Source organism: Abramis brama (genome assembly GCF_963993115.1).
Source record: "Abramis brama genome assembly, chromosome: 8".
Taxonomy (NCBI): domain Eukaryota; kingdom Metazoa; phylum Chordata; class Actinopteri; order Cypriniformes; family Leuciscidae; genus Abramis; species Abramis brama.
In genome coordinates, this window is record NC_139970.1 from 22,031,763 (window position 1) to 22,050,678 (window position 18,916).

General features: G+C 37.7%; 1 protein-coding gene across 1 annotated transcript; it reads left to right on the forward strand.

Annotated features, from left to right (window-relative positions):
• Positions 1 to 5,300: 5,300 nt before the first annotated feature.
• Positions 5,301 to 18,221, forward strand: tspearb (thrombospondin-type laminin G domain and EAR repeats b). Its single transcript, XM_084123261.1, has 12 exons — positions 5,301 to 5,473; positions 7,686 to 7,906; positions 8,045 to 8,271; positions 8,420 to 8,510; positions 8,607 to 8,763; positions 11,635 to 11,766; positions 12,200 to 12,432; positions 13,923 to 14,112; positions 14,651 to 14,883; positions 15,466 to 15,644; positions 15,740 to 15,841; positions 17,481 to 18,221. The coding sequence occupies exons 1-12, from the start codon at positions 5,392 to 5,394 to the stop codon at positions 17,632 to 17,634; spliced, it is 2,001 nt and encodes a 666-aa protein (XP_083979387.1). The 5' UTR covers positions 5,301 to 5,391; the 3' UTR covers positions 17,635 to 18,221.
• The last annotated feature ends 695 nt before the right edge of the window (positions 18,222 to 18,916 follow it).

An 18,916-nucleotide genomic window follows, 5' to 3' on the forward strand; every position in this document is an offset into this window, starting at 1 on the left:
ATCCACCTTATTTTTCAGTGCCCAAGTAAGCTACTTTGTGAGAATGTGTAAGACTTTTGATTCATTAGCCGCTATAGGTAAATAACTAAAAGAGTAACAAAGTGCAAAAAATGGTAAAACTATTTACGCTACTTATCTATCTTTATCTCTACTAAGGCTTTGGGCCATATTGCTGATAGTTTGTGATTGTTCATGGCTCTTTGGATCAGATGACACTTAAGCTCAGAATAACAAAAGAACTGATCACACAATGAAGCCACTGACCGAGATGTTGTGATATATATGATACATTTCCCTCCATCTACTGAATACTATATGTGAATATGTATGTTATAGACAAAAGACACACCTTGTGCCAAAAAATAAATTTTAGTTGAAGAGTTAAACTAGAAGTGACTTAACTTTTGTAAAGTCTAATGTCATGTGTTCTCATTTTAAATAATAGTTAAATAACTATGCACATTATTGCAATGCCTAAAATCTATCTCTCACTGTAAAAAAAAATCCAACTTCCATTTTATTAGACCCCGCTCCCTTTTGAGCCCCTTAGCTGTTCTGAAATCACTGTAAACCTTGACTTTTTGTGGATTATTGAACAACATCTACCTGCGAACAACATCTACTTTGACCTTCCTATAATTTTGAAATATAAAAAAGTTTGGTTCATGTTGTACATATTGTCATGTTGAAAAGATGCTGTTTTATGCACTGCAAAGTCAAACCAACTTTGCATGCACTTCCTTGGGCTCGAATTGATATACGGTAAAACCGATGCCATCCTATCTATCTATCTATCTATCTATCTATCTATCTATCTATCTATCTATCTATCTATCTATCTATCTATCTATCTATCTATCTATCTATCTATCTATCTATCTATCTATCTATCTATCTATCTATCTATCTATCTATCTATCTATCTATCTGTATGTCTGTCTGTCTGTCTATCTGTACTGGTATAGAAAGAATATCATGCACATGAATATAAATGTTTCTCTGCTGTCATTAGATCTGCCGTGTCTCATGACATCATCATGTAGTGATGGGGTCAGGCTCGGGTAGTTGCGTGTGGAGCTCCTGAGGTCAGGTGGTCAGTTGGAGGGTTAATGAGTAGGTGAGATGCAGTGATTGAGGCAGAGAGCTATGAGGAGCACGTCCCTCAGTAATGACTGGGGCTGCTTCCCTTCCTGATTACAGGCTTACTGCAAGCGTCAATGTAGCCGCCCAACTATTAGCTGCCCCTTTACAATGTATTAGAGTGAAATATCACAGCCACCTGACCTCACACAGCCCTCAGGCTGAACAATAAACACAGATGTTTGCTTTTAATAGTTTTGTCACTGCAAAGAAAAATGTACTTGTAACTAACTATGTTTAACTAAAGTTCCCATCATGTTATGCTTGAATGTTCTCTGAACGTTTTAAACGTCCATTTAAAAAAAAAAAAAAATGTTTTTATGCAAACGTTAAGGAACATTCCTTTTTATTATTTTGCAAACATTATGGGAACATTTCAGATAACAAATAACATTTTTATAACTTGATGGCAACATATTTTTGTTAGCTTGTCACAAGTCCTCCCCCATATATTTTTCTTTGCATAAACACTGTAAAAGCATAACATAAAAATAAAAAAAACACACACATTAGATGAACGTTACGTAGCCTACAAACTAAATTCCAGATAACATTGAAAGAACGCTATGTTAACCTTACTGGAAGAACGTTCGTTCCTAACTTTGAGAGAACCTTGTCAGAGCGTCATCTAAAGTTCTGAAAATGTATTCTTGAACATTGGTTGGAAGGTTTTTTTTTTTTTTTTGACTGCTTGAAAGAGACACATTTATTTTATTTTATACAGGACAGTTTTTAGAATGTGTGTCAATACCAAATCTGTTGACTGGTTTCTATCACATTTCCCACATGACACATTTTAATCAGGTATGGGAATCTCATAGAGTTAAAATGTAACAGGCCAATCTGTGTAAATATGAATAAAATGATGGGTTTATATTGTGGATGTCACAGTTGTAGGTTACTTCACATGCAAACAGTAGCTGTCATTTCTCACATGCAGTGATCGGATATTCTCCTGCCCAAACACGCCAGGATTCTTCCTCAAGCTGATAATGAAACAAAAACAGAAACGTAAGAGCCGCTACTTCCATAGAAAATAAGAAATGAGCTTCAATACTGCTGCTTTTTTTGTAGTCTCTTATGTTTTTAGTCTCCTGTCAGGAAGAAATTAGGGTTTAACTGCTGTGGCTGAACACTATTTGACATCTGTTTACATGGCAGAGTTTCATCCATTATGCTGGATTTAACTGAAATTATCTTTGGCATCGCTGCACAAAATCAGTGAGGATTTTGAGCAGAGAGAACAGATAAATGTCGATCTTGAAATATCATTTCTCCTCGTGTTGTAGTTTCTATTTTATTCTCCTTTAAACGTAGTCAAATTTGAACACAACCAAACATTTGACAATGTCTTCGATATCTTGCAGTTTTGTTTTATGTAATATTTTGTCATTCCAACCACTGGCTCTCCTCTTGTTTCCTTAAAGTGTAATCTATGTTTTTTTTCTTCACACCTTCAGAATCCATGACAGATTTTCAGATAAGCTGGAGCAGCTTTGATGAAGGAAATTGAAGACAAAATATGTGAAAAGCACAGAGTATGTTCTTATTATTGCCTCAGTTCTTTGATGTAGCCTACATTTTTTTTTAATCGTTTTTATTGTCAAAATTAAATCGTTTGAATTAATTGAAAGGTTGAAATGCATGGTGAACATTATTTTATTAAATTCATGTAAGACTTAATTAGTTTAATATACTCGGATGAGTATATTTTAGAAAAAAATGATTTGACACATTAAACATTAATAATTATAAGATAATTATGTCCCACTTAGACAGTGGCTGCATCCGAAATCGCATACTTCTCTCCTACTCTCCGGCGAGATTCTGAAGTGTGCATACGATGGACACTTTACTATCCCATGAGGCCACGGGAGAGGATTTATGAACGGCAGTGAAGCGCTGTGACGCTGGCGCTGGTAGGTCACATGATAATGACAACATGGCGAATGTAGTAGAACATAGGCCCTGTCCCAAATGGCACACTCCGGACTTGTGGACTTCCTCAGAGTCCACACTTTGGTGACGTCATGTAGTGCAGACCTATAGGGCCCTTGGCGCGAGTCCACGAGGGCGCATTGAGAGGTATTTTTGGGACAGACTCGATCGGCACGCCGGAAATAACGGCCTGGTTGTTGTTGGACAGGAGAAATCACATTTTTGCGCTCCGACGTCTTATCTGCATGTCAACTACACATCCTAATTTTACAGTTCTATATTTTGATATTGTGCATATCAACTGGGCATTAAACAATAGATAAATCATGCTTATTTAAATGATGTATACAGTTGTACATAATAATAGGCTACATAATGTTCCATTTGAAGTAAGATTACAATTTTAAAACATAATTTAAACATAATTTTTTCAATTTACAGGTTACAATATTCATACTATGTTTATGACTCAGTAAAGCCCTGACATTCGGTTCTATTTATTTAATGAATCATAATGCGATCGTATTATTAAACGCGCTATTATTATGTTTGAGACATCAACCACTGGTCGATGACCATAATGTTTGTATAAACTGTAGGTAACAACTGGAAAATGTACATTTAGGTCATAAAAACCGTAGGCCTAATATTTTCTTCTCAGCCATGTCAACAATTATCCGTCAGTGAAATCTCCTCCCATCTGTTGTCTGATTGGCCTTTCGCAAGGATTCCTGGGTAGTTAAAGTGCGTGGAGCCTGCTTCTATGCGGGCTTCGCGGAAGACCGCTTCAAGGGTACAAAGGGGGCGCTGCTGAGCACACTTCAGAGCGGTAAAATGCTGAATGGGACGGCCTACGGACTCGTAGACTCAGCGAGCACGCGCAATTCAAGTCCACGAGACCGAAAGTCCGCATGAAGTGCGCCATTTGGGACAGGGCCATAGTTTTTTAAGGCTCGCAAAGTAGGCTAAATACTTATTCAGCCATTAGCTTTACAACACATTATTCCTGACAAAAGAATTATCACCATATAATGGCAAATTGGCAACAAATAAATAAAGGTTCCAATGCAGTTATTGTGACAGTATAACTTCATATATTACATTAAATATGATAAACTCTTTGTCAATGTCAGTGTTTTTATGATACTGCTGACATGTTAATACATCTCTTATATCAAAAGATGGTAGGTAGATTTTATTTTAAGTAGTCTGAGAGTTATGAATGAAGGATAATGTAAAAAATTATTGAGTTAATGTAGAGTATTTATATGTTATTTTACAGTTTTTATTTTCTGACTAACAAAATATCCACTTCTTGCTTCAGGCAAAATTACACAACTCCCCTTTTACTCACACACAGAGTGATATGAACATTACATAAGAGTCCCAGTGCTGCTGAACTTTATACCAACACTATTGCACCATTAATCAACTATTATTAACGATGACCAGAGCTTTATTTGTCAAATTAGAAGAGTTACGTTTTTTTCTTCTTCTAAACATTTGTAAATGTTGTTTCCCCTCCAGCCAGTCACATGGGGTGTTTTTCAAGGCATGGGTTGATGGGTTGAGATGCAGGTGAGGAAACGATTGATTGAAGGGAGATTTCCTCGACAAAGAGTCCTCGGGGTATCGTGCTCATCACACCGATCGAAAAGAGCCATGCAGTTTAGAACAAGAGCAACCTGACACACACATGTACAACAGTGGGGAATTCCTCAAGAACCTTTAAGACATGAGATAAGAGCTGGAAAAAGCCTCCCTCTCCTGTGTGCTTCATTCGCCCCACCTTTCTCTCTCTTTAACGTCAACCCCTCCTTTCTACAGCTGACTTATTCTCATTTAAATGTCTGCGGGGTAAAACACCTCTCCCTGCTCATAACTCACAGGTGGAGTTTACACTCCCCTTCACAGCACACTGACATGTACAGCAAAGCAGAGCGACCTCAGCCGGACACCGTTTAAGGAGGACGTTCTTCACAGTTAGGGAGTTTTGATAGACTCTCAAGAGAAGTTTGGATTTTTGAAAATGTATTTTGTGATAAAAGTGCATTGTATTTTATTTTGTTTGATCATATATTAAGATTGCAACGCTTATTAAGATTAAAACAGGACATCAGAGGACCGCAGCCTCTACAAGAGGAAATGAGATGCCAGTTTAATTAGGAGTGACACTCTTCTCATCCTCAACATTGATTTGTTGTGTTTTAAGCTCTGTGAGCCGTGCGGATGTAAGGATGGTCTTTGGGCTTTGAGAATGGGTTTGTTTCAGTCTGTCCGTGTGTGAATGGAGCTGAGCGAGTGGAGAGCCTGATGTCGGAGCTGCTGCTGCTGGCCTGTGCGCTCCTCTCCTGGATCATCACCTGCCAGTCTGAACCATGGAGACCATGCACAGGTCAGACCTACTCGCTGATTTCACATTTGCAGCTATAAACAGACACATTCTAGCAGCATTTGATGAAAGAATAATCAGTGGGAATCATTTAAAATGAGCTTTTTTTTTTTTTTAAATCAGATTTGATTTGGGAAAAAGCCCAGTCTCAGTCACAACTTGTCCTAGTTGTTAAAGACACTATCTGAGTCATGTTATCCTTAGTAATTATTGCAGACTTTCTACTGAATTGCCATTGGATTATGGGCTTTATGTTCAGTAAACCATTTAGGAAAAAATAATTAAAGGCAGATGTTCGTGATCATTCAGAAGAATGAAAAATCCAGACACAAATGTCAATCAATTGTAATTGTCACATTACTATATTGTCAGAAGTCAGCCTGTTTTTGGTTTATTTACTCGGTCAGGATAAGCCGCTCTGAATATCTCGGTTTCCAGGGGAATCAGGTGTATAAGAAGACACCGATTAGATGTGGTTGCCAGGTGCTGATGTAAACCACTCTATGAAAACCTCTGGTGTTGCACAGTGGTTTCATCTGAAAGACGTCATGCACCATAGAATGACAATTAGGGAGCAATTCCATACCATGTATATCTGCTCACTGTTTGTAGCAACTGTTGCTTGAATTAAAATTTCACTTGTTAGTGACACTCTGTGAAAATGGGACATGTTTACTACCGTTCATCACCGTCTTGCATGTTTTATTTGTATAAACTCTTTGAGAACATAAAGGGGCTTATAATGGAACAGGAATAGATTTAGTGTCCCACTGGGCAAACTAAGTCTGCTAACATGTAGATGCAGATCAATTAACAGATCTATTTAAATATATATTTAAATAGAATTATATGTTATTTTATCCCACTGAATATGCTGAAGAATAATAAATGGCAAAGATTTTGACAGCTTTTTGCACAATCTGACTTAAGATGTGATCCTCTTTATCCTAAAAATTCTTTAAGCGGAACATCATGCAGAATTTTAATTAATATAGAAATAAGAGTTATGAGAGTCATATACCTATATACACGTTTTATTATGAAGCATTACAGGCCCATTGAATCTCAGGTGTAGTCTACCAGAACACAGCTGTATATGTGAATGTGAGATATTTTGTTTGCTCTCCAAAATGTGTCTTTTGCTTTGCTGAAGTCTTTGAAATATGATCCATAAAGTGTTCTTCACTCTAACCATTTCCCTCTTTGATGCACTGAAGTGGGTCAAAACAAAACAAGAGCACTTGCCCTTTGAATGTTTCATTCATATTTAATTTAATACTATAAATATATATAAAAAAAACATTTCTATTGCACTAATATTCCTGTGCAAAGCTGATTTTCAGCATCATTACTCCAGTCTTCAGTGTCACATGATCCTTCAGAAATCATTTTAATATGCTGATTTGCTGCTCAAGAAACATTTCTTATTATTGTCAATGTTGAAAACTGTTGCGCTGCTTAATATTTTCTGGAAACATGATACATTTTTGTTCACGTTTCTTTGATGAATGAACAGTTCAAAAGAACAGCATTTATTTGAAATAGAAATCTTCAGCAAGGATGCATTAAAAAGGCAAGCAAGGAAAGTGCTATATAAATGCCTCATTCATTCATTCATTAAATTGTTAAAAATTATTATAAAAAAAAAAATCTTTGAAACAATTTAGTGAGCCCAAACTTTTGAACGGCAGAGTATATCTATCCAAGATGTGGTTTACCTTAATTTATCTTTTATGTGACTCTTTCACTGAGTGGTTTCATATAATTTTGCTGTCATCAAAGTGTGATAAAAGTCAAATTTTTACAATATTCATGGCTTTGTCTTAAAATTCTGTTACGTATAGTGATTTTCTATTTTAAATTTTTACTTTAGGGCTGATCAGGATAGGATTACTGAAGTCTTCATTTATCATAAAGCCATTATTATGTGGCTCTCTAGAATACTAGAATATCAACTAGATATAATTGATATAATATAATAAAATATATAATATTAGAATAATTGTCTCAAATTGTATAGTTGTATTGTCTGTAATCTCTCTCTCTACAGTCTCTTCTCACATGATTAAATAATTTCAGCTCAAAACAATATTTCATTCCCATTTAATTATTAATTTGGTATTTTATTGCAGCTGACAGTACATAATTCCTTACATATAAAGCATTATAAAACATGCACATGTTTATGATGAATTTATGTGAATTTCTTTTACAGATCTGTTACAACTGGACTTGCTGTCTCGGGTGCTTCCTGGGACCGTCACGGCGCAAGACGGGATACATATTGTCCAGTCCAGAGGTTCTCGAGGATTCCAGTTTTCTGGATCTCCACAGCTGTTCAGTTTCCCTGCTTCTCAGCTCTTCGTTAATTGTAACTTCTTTCCCGCCGAGTTCTCCATCGTTGTCACATTGAAAATCCCACAAATTACTCCTGAGGTGAGAACAAAAAAAGATCACGATATTGTATAGCTTGAGTTTGAAAACATCAAAGATTCTTCAGAAGCCTTTTCCTTTAGAATATGTTTTACATTTCTGAATAGTGATAGCGATCGCTGTTTACTCTTTGATGTGCAGAAGAGTGAATACATCTTCACGCTGTTGGATGGAGATTCAGATGAGCTGCTCCTCGGCCTGCGACTTTCCCAAAACAATCTTCACTTCCTGCAGAAGGGCCATGGTCGCAAGAAGCGCACCACTTTCAAGGAAGTAGGACTGGATGATAACCGTTGGCACACTGTGATCTTGGCAGTGACGGGACACTACACAATTCTCACTGTAGACTGTGGCAGACCCCTCGAGCTGTAAGACTCTTTGGGAATACTGTAGATGTCAGGTTGTATCATTTTAAATGATATATGATCCAAAATGGCAATGAAATCTGTGTTTATGTGTTCAAATATATCATTTAGTTGCATAAACTTATAAATGATTCTGTTTGGTCTCAAACAGAGTGCTTGAAAGCCCCTTCACCGATGATCTCGATACAACTGGTTCCACATTCTTCATTGCTAGCAGACGGAGATGGAATGGCTTATTTTCTGTACGTATCTCATTTCAATGCTCTTTATTAATATTTTAAATATACTTAGAAGTCTAAATGTAATGGTTCATTCCGCTGTTTGTTTTTTTTTGACAGGGTTTGATTCGGCAGCTAGTTCTGTTACCTGGTTCAGATGCTACCTCACGAATATGTCCCTCATCTGAGCCCCGGCTGTCTGCACTCTCTGTTCCTCAGGCTCTCTTACACCTGCCAATCAAACCATCATCCACTGACCTTCCCCTTCACCCTTATGGTAAGACTGCTAAAAACATCAACACTACTATCATCGGCTGCATGTCAATATGCATTCTAATCACTAAAAGTATATACTTCGCTGGTGATGGAAAATTACATATTTTGAGTATTTAGAAAGACACTATCATATTTCATCAAGTCTTTGCTCAGTAGCTTGAAGATGACTAACGACTAAATGTAAGCTAATATTGAAGAGATGCAGGTAGTATAGTTGGTTTATAATGTCCACTATGTACTATCTTGAAGTCCTACAGGAATGCGGTGTGTTTTAGCTGTAAACACAGGTCTGTGATTGTATGGGGATGTGAGTAACTCTATCTCACAGGTCTGTTACTGATCCGCTGACATTGACTGACAGCCTTGTGCTTTGAGTTTCTCTCTGGCTCAGATGAAGTGCTGGTGTTTGAAAGCAGGGTGTAGTTGTGCAGAGATCACTGTTATACTGCATACTGTGGGCCTGTTGAGAGACATGTCACAGGGCAGTGAGAGGCCATGTTTGCTTTATCTCCCCTTATGTAATGCAGTCTACAGATAGATTTAGGCTGGGATATCTATCTATCTATCTATCTATCTAATGTGTATATATATATATATATATATATATATATATATATATACACACACACACACAGTGGGGAGAACAAGTATTTGATACACTGCCGATTTTGCAGGTTTTCCTACTTACAAAGCATGTAGAGGTCTGTAATTTTTATCATAGGTACACTTCAACTGTGAGAGACGGAATCTAAAACAAAAATCCAGAAAATCACATTGTATGATTTTTAAATAATTAATTTGCATTTTATTGCATGACATAAGTATTTGATCACCTACCAACCAGTAAGAATTCCGGCTCTCACAGACCTGTTAGTTTTTCTTTAAGAAGCTCCCCTGTTCTCCACTCATTACCTGTATTAACTGCACCTGTTTGAATATATACCTGTATAAAAGACACCTGTCCACACACTCAATCAAACAGACTCCAACCTCTCCACAATGGCCAAGACCAGAGAGCTGTGTAAGGACATCAGGGATAAAATTGTAGACCTGCACAAGGCTGGGATGGGCTACAGGACAATAGGCAAGCAGCTTGGTGAGAAGGCAACAACTGTTGGTGCAATTATTAGAAAATGGAAGAAGTTCAAGATGACGGTCAATCTCCCTTGGTCTGGGGCACCATGCAAGATCTCACCTCGTGGGGCATCAATGATCATGAGGAAGGTGAGGGATCAGCCCAGAACTACACGGCAGGACCTGGTCAATGACCTGAAGAGAGCTGGGACCACAGTCTCAAAGAAAACCATTAGTAGCACACTACGCCGTCATGGATTAAAATCCTGCAGCGCACGCATGTCCAGGCCCGTCTGAAGTTTGCCAATGACCATCTGGATGATCCAGAGGAGGAATGGGAGAAGGTCATGTGGTCTGATGAGACAAAAATAGAGCTTTTTGGTCTAAACTCCACTCGCCGTGTTTGGAGGAAGAAGGATGAGTACAACCCCAAGAACACCATCCCAAACGTGAAGCATGGAGGTGGAAACATCATTCTTTGGGGATGCTTTTCTGCAAAGGGGAAAGGACGACTGCACCGTATTGAGGGGAGGATGGATGGGGCCATGTATTGCGAGATCTTGGCCAACAACCTCCTTCCCTCAGTAAGAGCATTGAAGATGGGTCGTGGCTGGGTCTTCCAGCATGACAACGACCCGAAACACACAGCGAGGGCAACTAAGGAGTGGCTCCGTAAGAAGCATCTCAAGGTCCTGGAGTGGCCTAGCCAGTCTCCAGACCTGAACCCAATAGAAAATCTTTGGAGGGAGCTGAAAGTCCGTGTTGCCCAGCAACAGCCCCGAAACCTGAAGGATCTGGAGAAGGTCTGTATGGAGGAGTGGGCCAAAATCCCTGCTGCTGTGTGTGCAAACCTGGTCAAGAACTACAGGAAACGTATGATCTCTGTAATTGCAAACAAAGGTTTCTGTACCAAATATTAAGTTCTGCTTTTCTGATGTATCAAATACTTATGTCATGTAATAAAATGAAAATGAATTACTTAAAAATCATACAATGTGATTTTCTGGATTTTTGTTTTAGATTCCGTCACTCACAGTTGAAGAGTACCTATGATAAAAATTACAGACTTCTACATGCTTTGTAAGCGGGACAACCTGCAAAATCGGCAGTGTATCAAATACTTGTTCTCCCCACTGTATATATAAAGACTACATGTCAGTAGCTACTCAACCACAGTAAAACGAGGGAGCTGAAGAGATGACAGGTGAGAAACAGATCTAAAGAAGATCTAGAGAATCATCTGTTTTATTAAACAAACATATACATAAACGAGAACCAGTAAACCCAAGGAACATAGGGAACAGCCATCTACAACTTACAGCAAACAACGACTGACAAAAACAAGGGAAACACAAAGGCTATACACAGGGGATTATAAACTATCAAAACACACCAGGGAACAATAAGACTAATCTACAGGGAAGACTACAAAAGACTTACAGTACATGGCACTAGAAACGGGAAGTACAACAAAAGTCCTGACAAGACACAGGGAACATATAGTGTAACAACCACCTTACTAGGCCTATTATTTATTGGATATTAAAACTGTTTTTAAAAATGTGTTTTTTTTCCTTTCATTTTTTCATTTTGATTACAGGTTATATATTACAATCATATAATATAAAAACTAACTAGAAGGATAGGCTAATTCATCTAAGAATTACATGCAATAAATGGTGAAAACTAAGCTCCCTATGCCATCCATCTGTGGAAGGTGTTAATATATTTGTCATCGACATTATTTATTCAGATGATATAATTTCTTAAACTGAACATCTCTGTTTATTTTGCACAGAGGCAGAGGTTCGAGTGACTGCGGGTGTGAGTCCTCCCTGTGGACACTCTGAGGAGGGCCAGCTGTGGTTCAGCACACTGAAGAAAGGACTGTTTCTCTGTGATGGCATTGTGTGGCTCACTATGCTGCAAGGTGATTTTCTAACAGTAATTTGCAACTGCAGTTTGTATCAGTACAGCTACTATTTATAGTTTGAAATAGGTATTTTCAGTCTTTATGATTTATTATTATTATTAGGTATTGAATTTTTTTAATGGGGCAGTCATGGCTTAGTGGTTAGAGAGTCAGACTTGTACCCGAAGGTTGCGGGTTTGATTCTCAATACGGGAAATGACTGAGGTTCCCTTGAGCAAGGCACCTAACCCCCAATCGCTCCCCGGGTGCCGGTGTGAATGGCTGTCCACTGCTCCACGGTTTGCAGTGTGTGTGTGTGTGTGTTCACCACTCACTACTCCTAAGGTGTGTAAACTAACTTGGACGGGTTAAATGCAGAGGACAAATTCCGAGTCATGTCACTTTCACTTTTCACTGTATGGTATCTGACTATCACATTGCATCTCTGCAGTGAAAGAGAAGCTGGATTACGTGGAGGATCACCAGGATTTATTCACCAGTTCTGAGACATTTGACATCGAAGTTTTCCACATCCCTTCTGTAGGGCTTTTCATTGCGACCGCCAACCGTGATTCCAACCTCGGTTCAGGAATATACAAATGGACAGATGGGAAGTTTGAACGATATCAAAACATCAGCACGTACGATGCACAAGCATGGCAATACTTCACAGTGGGCAAAAAGGTGTGTGTGGACTTTATGCTACCAACAGAATGTGATCCCAGCTAACACAAATATGTTCTAAGAACTTTTAGCTAACATTCCCATTTAGTTATGTAACGTTAGTTATGTTAGTTAATGTTTTTGGTTATAAAAACATTAAGGGAACATTCCATTGTATCATTCTTCAAACATTATAGCAATGTTTCCTTTGAATTTTCATGTTCTCTGAACATTCTGAAACAAGTAGTAACATTTAAATAATTAGACAAAAAGTTTTTTTGAGAACATTATTAAATAGCAGATCTATTTAAATGAACATTCTATTAACGTTACTGGAAGAATATTTGTTCATAACTTTGAAAGAACCTTGCCAGAGCATTCTGAGAATGTTCCCTTTTAGCTGGGTTATTGCTTTTATACAACAGTCAAATAACAAGTAACTTGCATTTTAGAAAAAAATATTGCTGGACCGGTTACTTTGTCTATTTTTGCTCCTCCAACAAAAACAGTCCCAAATGAATTCACAGCACAATCAACCGTCCTCAAATAACATAGTAGTGTTCTGGATGAATAAGTGTTTTTACATGAGTCGGTTAAGTGAATGATTCAATGACTCATTGTGTGTTTTAATTGGTTTAGTAAATGATTCACTCATTAAAATGAAAGAAATAGTGAAAAATCCCCAACACTAATACACAGTCTGACAGTATATCTGAAACAAGAGGAGTGATACAAACAGTCAGTGCTGTTGGACTGACATATAACATTTGAGGACTGGAACTAACTGTTGTATAAATGAAAACCTGTGATATTGATTGAGCTGTCAATTGGAACAGCTGCTTGCACTATCAAAAGATGGAGGGGTGTACTAAACGTCTGTTTACTCTGAATGGGGTGCATCCCCAGCTGTTCTTTACACATTAGAGTGATTTTTGATGTGGTTTTGAAGTGGGAGAAGGGATGGAGACCTGGCTCTCAAGTTTTAATGTTGTAAATCACATGGGCATAATAACAGAAATTAATTTTGTCTGATGCTTTATCCAAAATTTACAGCAGACACCTCCTGCTTCTCTTTCACCGTAACCTACTGCATAATTACAGTCAAGAGTTGGAAAAGCCGTATGGGACTCTGTTCATACCTGCAGTGCAATTAACCATATGTTTTTCTTCTTGAAAGTCTAAGATAATATGATTCATATTAAATTTAAAGTGAGATAGAGGGAGGAAGCCTTTGTAATTGCACCAGTGACCAGTTATTAAAAGATAAATCAATGCACCATTAAACTGAAGTTTTGAGGTGGAGGCAATTCATTAAAATACTCCCATCAGCACAGCCCTTTTCCTCTGTCTTTGAAATCCAGCCTGGATAATTAAAGGCTTGTGAAGATGCAGAAACTACCGAAAATTATGAAGCGCAAAACTCATTACAATTTAATTTTGTTTTTCATCACAGTACCCTTTAACTAACTGAAGCTACTGTTATGATTTCTTACCACCATTTCCTGTAACAGAAGTTCCTGGTTGTTGCTAACTGCAGAAGTAAGGATGCAGGGGACCAGGAGCAGTCGATCATATATAAATGGAGCTCAAGGAAGCTGAAATTCATTCACTATCAGACTCTGAACACACACAGCGCACGTGACTGGGAGGCTTTCAACATTCAAGACGAAACTTTCCTCGCCGTGGCCAATCATAGGCAAGGTAATGTTTATCAGAACAGCTCAATGCATGTCTGTCATCTCATGTGGCACTTTTGTTGTCCTGTGTAACTCCACAGCTTTTGTCTGTTTAACAATAACGGGAGGAAGTTCATTTATACGATTTCTAAAAGAAGGTTAAAATTGAATTCCATACAAATCTCATACAAATCTGTGGTCTTTGAGGCACACTATCTGAATAAAAAGACCACCAAGGAGATCTTTTTAAGGCTAAAAGGTCTCCTTGTTTGTGGTTCACTTTGATTCTGCATTTAATTTCTATTTGCTTATGAGTGTGTGTTCATCCGTTCGTGTGAAGTTCTTACGTGTGCCTCTGGCATTGATCAAAGCGGAAACACAAGCATAAAAGTAACCTTTCATAGCACTTTATAACCATACAGGCCCCATCTATACACCTGCATCTGTTGGAATACATCCAAACTGAGCCATGCCAGTCCATGTGGATTTCTGTGTTACAATGGGCTATATGACTGAAAATTTGTTTTAAGGTTTTATATGTTTTGTTTTTTGTTTGTCCAAAGGGGAGAGAAACCATAATATTGACAGTGTGATCTATAAGTGGAACCCAGTTACCCAGTTATTTGAGGTCAATCAGACAATCCCGACCGCTGGTGCTTATGATTGGGAGTTTTTCACCATCGGCCCATATCACTTCCTCGTAGTCGCAAATACTTTCAATGGAAGATCAACAGTCATTGATTCTACAATCTATATCTGGCTGGGAGGGATGTTTCAGTCTTATCAGTCCATTACAGTGAGTGAAATTATGTTATTGTATATTCTCTCATCATGATCATGATCACAATTTAAAAAAAAAGGGCACATACTGTCCACATTCACAAACCTTTTCCTGATTGACATACGCTTACGTTCAAAAGTTTGGGGTCGGTAAGATTTTTAATGTTTTTGAAAGAAGTCTCTTTTGTATTAAATTTTAAGCAGCTCAACTGTTTTAAACATTTATAATATTAATATATATATATTGAGCAGCAAATCAGCATAGAATGATTTCTGAATGATCATGTGACACTGGAGACTGGAGTAATGATGCTAAAAAATCAGCTTTACCATCACATAAATAAATTACATTTTCAGATAGTATATAACAGATTAAAATAGAAAAAGGTTCATTTAAATTGCAATAATATTTCACATTATATTACTGTTTTTACTAAGTTTTTGATCAAATAAATGCAGCCTTGGTGAGTGACTTATTTTTTTATCTTATTGTCCCCAAACTTTTGAATGATAATGTATAGTGTATGTGTGGGACATGATTAGCATGTCTACAAAGAATTCTGGGGTTTGCCATTTAATTCTCTCATTGTCCTTTCAGACATTTGGGGCAATAGACTGGGAGATGTTCCAGATTGAAAACAGGGTGTTCCTGGCTGTTGCCAACAGTCAGATGCTAACGGAAGAAGGCAAGATTCAGTACTTCATCAACTCCACCATCTATGAGCTCAGCATGGCATCTCAGACCTTCATCAAGTTTCAGGATATCGAAACGAACAGGTGAATTGTGAACTGGCCGTCATAAGAAAAAAACCTCTTACTTTCTAGCTGTCACATTTTTATTTAAGGGACACTTTGTGGTCTGGATCTTTCAGTGCTTTGGACTGGGAGTATTTTACTGTGGGAGATGACAAATTCCTGGTGGTCGCCAACTCCTATGATGGGACCTCATACTCTCTTAACAGTGTTATATACAGGTACAGCTCTCATCTAGTATACACTAAAATAACACCAAGTGCAAATAGCCCGCCTTGTTGGCAAAGGCTATTTACAGTTACTCCGTCCATCGTTGTCTGATCGAGCCAGTCAAAATTACAAAAGACATCCCGCTGATAACAGGAGCAATGATGTGGAGAGTAAGATGGGTGGTGTCGGCTTTTTCATTTTCAGTAAGGGTTAGTGTGTTTTTAATAAATATAATCATATGCACTGAATATGTTGTTATTATTGCATACTGTTTTATTGTACAGTATACTACAATACACTGAGGTGCAAATAGTATCTCCCACTATTTGCGCTTAGTATAAATAGCAGAATCTAACACTTAGTGCAAAGAAAATAGGTTTTGTTGCTGTCTTAAAAAGAGAAGAGATAAAATGAAGCTGACAAAAATGACAACTTGCATGTAATTTTCACTTCCATTCACCAACGGAACACAAAAGGAGATCACCAGTGTTTTCAACTGTGGGTCTGCAGACCCCATTAAGATGCCAGGAGTCATAGACATTTCTTAAAAGACATTAAAATATGCCATATATTATTTCAAAATGTCATTCTCAAAGTCTTTAATTTGTACTAGAGTTTCATTATAAAAATGGTCAAAAGAAACAACCTCTTATATCATCTTTGGTTGATTTGGATGATTCTACAGAGAATAAACTAATGTAAATGTCTTTCTGTCAGACATGGTTAAAGACGCAAAGTCAAAGGTTTCCTAAACAGATAGTCCTGCACCAAACAGCCCGATTGCAATTCTGTTTGTTACCACTTGTGTGCCTGAAATTACACACTGTAGCTTTAAAGGGGCGGTATAATGCCCCTTTTTACGAGTATGTATATGTGAATGTGAAGTTTTAGCTCAAAATACCCCACAGATCATTTTTTATAGCATGTTAAAATTGTCCCTTTTTGAGGGTGAGCAAAAACTGGGGTAGTTGCGATAGTCTTTTCTTTCCTATTGTGGCACTTATCAAAAGGCTTGTTCGATCGAACATGACATCACAGCACATCAGGCATTAATGCTTCTCATTTACTTTGAATGGGTGACGTCATGCATTGCCGAACTGAATTGTGGGTTCCATTGCGTCGCGTCACTGGCGATGCTTGCAACAGAAGTTGACAAATTTTCAACTTTTCAATCGCCAATGCAGGCGTCAGCCAATCTGATCGCCTTATGCAAATAGCCTAGCGTAGATGCTAGCCAATTTCGTTCATGCAACACCGGAATGTAATGTGATTGGCTGTTGTCACTATGACGGTTGCATCAGCACCAAGCTTCAGACACGCCCTCCGTCAAACATTGACGCCGACGACCCGTGTGAATCTAACGTAAAGTAAAATGGGTTATCGAACAAGAAAAATGTAGGGTGGGGCTTGATTTTGTCCATTGGAAATTGATTGGATGGTTGTGGTTTGGTACTGCTGTGATGTCACGTGAGTGACAAGTTGTCGTGCCTTTGCGCCAGTAGACACATCATCAGAGACGAGAAGATACTAGTATAAGTAGTAAATACTGCAATATTATATGAAAAATCGTCGTAAGAGTAAATTGATGATCTGACAATGCAATGCATTCTTGAAAATGTTTAAATAACTTCATAAATGTGTATTTTGCAGGTGGCAGGGTTATGAGGGCTTTGTCCCTGTGCACAGACTCCGCACCAATGGCTGCCGAGACTGGGAATTTTTTAACACAACTGATGGCTCCTACCTCATCTACTCCAGTGCTAGAGCTGCTCTCTCTAAAGTCCTTAAATTAAGGACCATATAGTGACACTGGACATATGGACTGTATATGGGACAGATCTGCTGGGAGGGAGACTAGTTAACCAAAACGATAACTCAAATCATTAACTGAAAAACAAATGAACCCCTAAAATGAGATATTCTTTGAAGTTCGATTTTGAAGTTGAATCCAAAATCGAAATCCACTTAATGTCTTGAAACCCGCTGAAGGATGAATCTCCACACTAACACTCAAATGAGTCCACTGACCTCCTGAACGACAACAGCACAACAAGATGTTCCCAACATGCAAAATAACATATTTCTGAAGACACAAACCTGCACTTACTTGCACACACTTCATCAACATGCTTTGTTGATTAAAATGTCATTATGTCCTTTGGTTATGCATCATTACTCTGCACATGAAGGCAGCTAACTATTCTACTACCACAATTTATGAACGACTGGAAAAATAGCTTTTATCTGCCATCAAAGACACTATTTAACTGTACTGTACTGTTTGTAAGCTACTGATTTACACTGTTTTATTAGAAGGCCTTTACATGAAATTGAAGTATGTTCAAGTATATGCAATTAATAAATAAAATCTTCATAATATTTATAATAGATAAATAATAATGAAAAATACACAGACTATTTTCTTTTTATATTACAACTATAACTTATTTTAGAACTTAATTGTGTTGTTGGTCATCTTATGAACAATGTGTTATCTGTTTTGTTTTGATTCTCTGCCATAATTATAAACCAGCTGTGCCATTTAAGCTATTATATTGATATATTAGTGACTAGTGATTATTAGTCATTTACTGTTGTTCCAGCACAGCATAATTTTGGTTGAATTAAACATTTTTTATTTTAATTTTAGTACGTTTTTCGCCTTTTGAGTTTGTAATGAACTGCAGGCCATATTCATCTTGTCTTGGAAGCAAAGGCTGAAGGGGAAATGATTGTCAAATCAAAATAATTTGTCTTGTGCTACAATACATTGATGTGTTGTTGCTGGTATAGTTTATAGACCACATGTGTTTATTTATTGTGTTATTGGATATTTCTGAGTGGAAAGTCTTTAGAAGATGTTTAAATCTACAATAATGTTAAGGGGATGACATAAATGTCACTCATTGCAATGAATTACACAAAAATGGAGAGGCTTCTCACTGCAGAGGTAATGGGTGGAGCATGACATGCAGCTCCCCCTCTCTGAATGTAATCTGGGCGTAATGGGTGGAGCTAACCCTAACCTTACCCTGCTGGACAATGTAAAGCTCCACCCATGACGTCCAGAGAAGGGACCTGGACGT